We start from the raw sequence: 6,000 nt of genomic DNA on the forward strand, positions 1-6,000 counted from the left end.
GCAGAAGAACGTGTAAAATGGGGGAGGGGTGATTTTATAATGGAAGGTGACAGCCAACGGAATTATCGCCCACGTGGAGGTCTGTGTGTGTCCTTGCGCTGTTGGAACTGTGTGCTCTTGCTACAACTGCATTGCCAGTCCTCGAGGACAAGGTATTATGTTGTTTCTCGGTTTCCCCAACAGCACCTTGGTCAGCCCCTGATCATCATCGACAGACGGACGGACCGACTGACAGATGAGCTGACCTTGCCATCACTCTTAACGCGTTATGCCCACAAAATGTGCTAACATCTTGCCTCATTTTGCTTTTGGTCGAGAGGTAGAGTTCCATCCAGATTTACTACACGAAATCCAACAGCAGGAATACAGGAGCCATTCATCGGAAAATGGGTTAAGCTTTCTGGGGAGTTGTGTGTGTGGCAAGACCCTAATGGAATTTTTAAAAATTTCCTTAGTTTTATGGAAATCGCACTGGGAAGAGGGTCTCTTAAAGCCCTTTGATTTGGCCACAGCCATTCACACCAGTGCACTTGGCATCTCCAGTGCCTGGCTTCTGGGAGGGAGGGATTTAATAAAGAGGATTTTCTTTCCCTGAGCTGGCTGTGAGAGTGATCCAACACACGTTCGGGCCCTTTCTGGTTTCAGCTGTTTGTGTCAGCCAACACACCCGCAGGCTAGAATTACAGTCCACTCTGCCTTCTGCCACTGATCCAGGCGGCCGGGGAAGTCTAGGGGTGGAACCTGGTGTGTTTCTCCACACGACAGACCTTCCGTACTCACACATCACAACACTCAGATGGAGGTTGAAGCCAGATAACACTCCTGCCCTCTTGGAAGCAGGAGAGAAGAGAGAGAAATGGTTTTCACAGAAAACCAAAGAAGGTCTCTATGCGTGTACCTGACATACCTGAATGACTAACGTCCCTATTGGGGGAGCTGTGGGAGTTCAGTGAGAAGTGGCTTCTCTTCTTGGAAGGGTAACGGCACACTGAGGAACGCTGTCGGGGAACTGATGGGTGACGAATCTGAGCTGAGCCAGCAGAGTGCTAGAAATAGCAAATGTCGTCTCTTCTCCTCAGTGAGGAGACATTATGTTCTAATAAACCAACCATGGTGGTTCATGGTCATGTGTTCCTCCTGGTATTTGTGCCTGGCCACCAGGTACCCAAAATCAAGATCAGTCCAGGGAACCTCCCACACCACGAAACCACCCATCCCAGGTTCCTTCAAACCACTCAGAATTGTTGCTGCACGAGGTAAGTGAAGAAACCAAGGTATGCATCGATTAGTGCAGGATCTAGGAACCAATAGGGGCAAGATACATGCAGCTCAGGTCCCCACAGGGACAAGAATGTTCCAGAGAATTTTGCCAGGGAAGTGGGTATGTGCCTCATGTCTGCTGCTATGTCCATCCTCACACTGGGTTATGATGGAAGGACTTACTTATTGCCCTTTTGAAAATTTTATTTCTCTTAATAACTAGAGGTTTTTTAGTTTTCGAGGACAGGTTGTTACAAAATGTCACTTTAATTTTATTTATTTAACAAACACTTGTATTATTTAAAATAAAATAGATAAGTATTAACTATATAAGTATATTATCAAATTATATTCTAAAATATGTAAATATTAACTCATTTAATCTTCATAATAACTCCACGAAGTATAGGAACTACTTTTAGCCCCATTTCACCTATTAGAAAACAGACACCAAGAGGCTAAGTAATTCACTAAGGTTATACAGTGGGTAAGTGGTTAAGCTAGGATTGAACCTAGGAAGTCTGGCTCCAGCATACTTGATCTTCACCCCTATTAAAACTCAGAAAAATATAAAACCAAAAAAAGCAGCCTTAAAGACAACCATAGAAAGGTTGCCTTGCCAGGGTGCCTGGGCAGCTCAATTAGTCTGGCATCCGACTCTTGGTTTCGGCTCAGGTGGTGATCTCAGGGTCTTGAGATCAAGCCCCACACAAGCTCCATGCTGGGAGCCTGCTTAAGATTCTCTCTCTCCCACTCCTTCTGTCCCTCCATACTCTCTCTCCCTCCCTCTCCCCCTTCCCACCACTCCTGTGTTTTTTCTCTTTCTCCCCTTCTCTAAAAAAAGAAAGTTTACCCCGCCATCTATGCTAGGCATGGACTGGCCCATGTCTGCACCCAGTCTCCATATTCAGTTTTGCATCTGTTTCTGTTTTCTTCTGAACTTTACATAATGGTCTTTCCATGCTGTTAAAAACTCCTTGTAGATGTTTTAGTGCCTACTTAATATTCCCATCATGTAAATGTACCACTCTGCTGAACCATTCCCTCACGGTTGCCCATTTAGCTCTTTGGTTTTCTGTTCTAACAACTAGCACAGTCATGACTATGTCGGTGCAGAATTTCTTCTGTTCTTTGGAATAGACTCTGAGAATACCTCCTCAGAAGTAAAATCCCCAGGTTCAGGTGTATGAATATGAACACTTTTCAGGCTCTAGATACAGGTGTCCAGTGGTTTTCCAAGAAGCTTGCCTCTCACAGTGTCTGCAACACTGGACAGAAGTGACTGTGTCATTCTCACACCAGCACCGAGAATGATTTCTCAAAATCTTTGCTAATGTGATAGGTAGAATGTGGTATTTTATTATTGTCTTGATTTTATTTCTTTGTTGGCTACAGGCTCGAGTTGGTCCATATTGGTTGATCAGTTATCTGTGTCTTCAGGTGGTCTGGTTGGGTCCTTTTTCCATCTGTCTGTCAAGATCACACAGAAGCCTTTGGGGATCCAAGGGAGAAGGGCCAATGATTTCCCATTCTTTCTTCTCTTGCCGTGACATGGTATTCCCCCAAGTATTTTTCTAGTCTATACCGCTATGCATGCTTTTAATCTTCCCCCCAAACCTTATGTGCACTTTTCTCCAGATTCTTTATAAAGTATTCTACGGTCTGCTTTGAAAGGATATTATTTCATTTTCTGCGCGAGTGCCCCATGCATAATTCCTCATGGGTCCCTCCGTCTTGGATCATAAGCTCCTAGAGAGGCAGACTGTCTCCTTTGGAGCAGTTCCTGCACACATGTTTTGGTGATGTCCCCAGCAGCCACAGAACAGGCTTCCTGGCCAAGGGTGATGTGAACGTTTATATAGTCCATCTTGAGAACACTAGCCAGAAATGAGAAAGGTGATGAGCATAGTAGGCTGGATATGTCGGTGTGCCCTGGTTATACTTCAAGAGAGCTAAAAAGAACCCAGATAACGCCTTCCCTACCTACCGATCGTTAAGAAGAAGGTGCAGTTCTAGTGGAGGAAGGCACATAGGACTAGGGACCCACAGTCCATGAATTAGTCTTATGTTCTCCATCATTATGAACCATCAATATGAACCATGGGTCACATTCTCTACTAATCCCGCCGTTTTTTTTTTCTACCGGAGTAGTGATATCAGTAATAACTGATGCTTTGAAGAATCTTAAAATGTTATATATGGTCTCTCTTATCCCTTAATCTTCACAGTAGCCAGTGAAACAGACCGTCACGCTTTGCAGTTGAGCAAACAGACATGGTGAGCTGCAGCTCTCCCTTCCATAAAGTATCAAGTGAAGATTTCATTATTAGATTTGTAAAAGCGTATTATACTCTAGGAAAACAATCCATTGACTTAAATGTGTTATGAGACCAGGAAGAAGGAGGAAAAGGTAAAGTATCTTGGGGGGTATAGAGGGTGTATGGAAAAGGACCACAAAAGCCCCCCAGGAAACCTCTATCACATAAGAAAAAACATTGAAAGAGATCAATGAAACAAAATCAGTAGAACATTGATGATTATTTTCAGATATTAAGCAGTCTTTCCTCATATTTCTTCATTATATGATATCTTCACCTCCAGTTGTCCCAATTACTGCAAAGATCAGCAATAATAATAGAGCACATCCCATTCTATGGGACTTTGTGTACCTATTCAAAACGATCAGAAGGATATAAATATGTATGAACATATCTGTTAGAAGGACAGAGGGATACATAGATCTACGTTGCCTTTTTTTTTTTTTTCCAGGTGGGCCTTGTTAAGAGCATATTTCAGGTTTTACCAAATGTGAAAAGCAGAACAGAATATAAAGGAAGTTAAGATAGACCTCAAAACCTGGCGGGAGGGATGGGGCAAGCATGTTCTCTGCAGGTCAGGTTTGCAGTCGACAGGACTCTTGAGAGCTTGTGGGGAAGGTCAGAAGCCCTTCAGCTGCCCTTCCTGGAGCAGGAGATAAAAATGTCAGAAGCCAACAAGCTTTGCCTGCCCCTGAAGATAGAAGAGCTTCTCCTCAAATAGTGCATTTCAGATGCTCGCTCCAAAGATTTTACAGGTGGGCTTAAGAGGGGAAGGCATCTTGTCACCTGAAGCCAGGCTGAGTGGGGGTCTGGCGACCTCCGGGCGATACTGGGGACTTAGGATCTGTGGGAACTCACGGCCGTGCTTGCATTGCAGGATTTTACGGGCAGCTGCAGACATTCTGCCCCCCTCAGTACCCCGACTCCCAGAGAACCGTCCTGCCCAGCAGCCCCTGCGGTGGGGCGCCTTCCTTCGAGGACTGCCTGGCCCCCACGCCCATGGGGCAGGCTGGCTTTGATGTGTTCCACAGAGCCTTCTCCGCTCACTCGGGCATTGCAGGTGGGTTGCTGTCTGAGACTAGAAACTCCACCAGACTCGCAGGTGAGACAGGTGGGTTTGCCGTGTCCGGCCTGGAAACGGCTCAACCCGGCACAGGACCCCATCCTGTCCTCTTGACTCTACCCCTGAAATGTCTCTCCTCTTCAGGTTCCTCTCCAGCGCCACGCCCACCGCCCAGGCTCTGGGGGCCATAGTGTCTCCCCCAGACCGTGGCAACAGCCATAGCCTTCCAGCAGGTTCCCCGAGACAGCTCTGCTATCGTTCTGCCCCCCTTGGACCACGACGAGCATGGCCTTCCAAAAGTGAACGATAAATTAAGCCCCCTTCCTCCTTGAACACTTTTTTTTTTAATTTATTTTATTTCACAGACAGAGATCACAAGTCAGGCAGATTACAAGAGGCAGAGAGGCAGGCAGAGAGAGGGGGAAGCAGGCTCCCTGCCGAGCAGAGAGCCCGATGAGGGGCTCGATCCCAGGACCCTGGGATCAGGACCCGAGCCGAAGGCAGAGGCTTTGACCCACTGAGCCACCCAGGCGCCCCGTCCTTGAACACTTTAGATAGTCTCCAGCTGCCTAAGCACTAAAGGCTATTCTGGGCGCGGCGTTCACAGCCCCCAGGAGAGAGGCCTGACCCCACAGGCCCGCCCTACACATCTGCCTACACGTGCTGCCCCTGAGCTTTGCCCAGGCCCCTCTGTCCCCGTCTTTGCACTGTTTCCTCCTTTTAGAATGTTCTTTCCCTACCTCTCCATCTGTGAAAATCCCATCTTTATGACTCAACTTCAATATCATCTTTTTGAGGCCCTCCTCGCCCCTGCCTAGAACACTTTACTTCTGCTCAGCCTGTATTTTGTGCCAAGACTCGTTCTGGCCCTCCGCCCGCAAGGCCGCCTCCCTCCCCGCGGCGGTCCCTGTGGACGCGAGGGCGCGTGCGCGGCGTGCTGCGTGCGCACGCAGTGGGCGTGGCCGGGCGGGACACTGAACTTCCTGTTCCTTGTCTTCCAGTGTACGACCTGCCCTCGGCGTCCTCGAGCCTCTTCGGGGAGTCCCTTCGCAGCGGGCCTGAAGACGCCACGTTCCTGCAGATCAGCGCCGTGGACCGCTGTCCTAGTCAACTCTCCTCTGTCTATACTGAAGGCTAAACGCTCCCCTGGCCTCCGCTCGCGCTGGCATCCAGAACCGTTGTGTCGCTTGCCGCCTTTTACTTTCCGGTTGTCCTAGACTGCGTGAGAAGGATGTCCTCCTCCTCCTCGCGGAAGCTGCAGACTCACAGGTGTGTCTCTGGAAGGCAGGGCTGGTCGCAGCCGGGCGTTGCAGGAATGTCTGCCGCTGCCCCTTCTCTCTGGGCTTGCTGGTGACCAGC

The 6,000-nt window shown here is 48.3% G+C and overlaps 1 protein-coding gene across 1 annotated transcript in view; it reads left to right on the top strand.

Annotated features, from left to right (window-relative positions):
• Positions 1 to 5,779, top strand: part of GLIS3 (GLIS family zinc finger 3) — a gene marked incomplete at both ends in the record, with an annotated part of 427,960 nt that extends 422,181 nt beyond the window's left edge. Inside the window, 2 exons of the mRNA XM_080820268.1 lie at positions 4,456 to 4,638; positions 5,643 to 5,779. Coding sequence (XP_080676394.1) covers positions 4,456 to 4,638; positions 5,643 to 5,779 — 320 coding nt within the window. The remainder of the gene's footprint in view (positions 1 to 4,455; positions 4,639 to 5,642) is intronic.
• Between the last annotated feature and the right edge of the window lie 221 nt (positions 5,780 to 6,000).

Source organism: Martes martes, assembly GCF_963455335.1.
Source record: "Martes martes genome assembly, chromosome: 12".
Lineage (NCBI taxonomy): Eukaryota > Metazoa > Chordata > Mammalia > Carnivora > Mustelidae > Martes > Martes martes.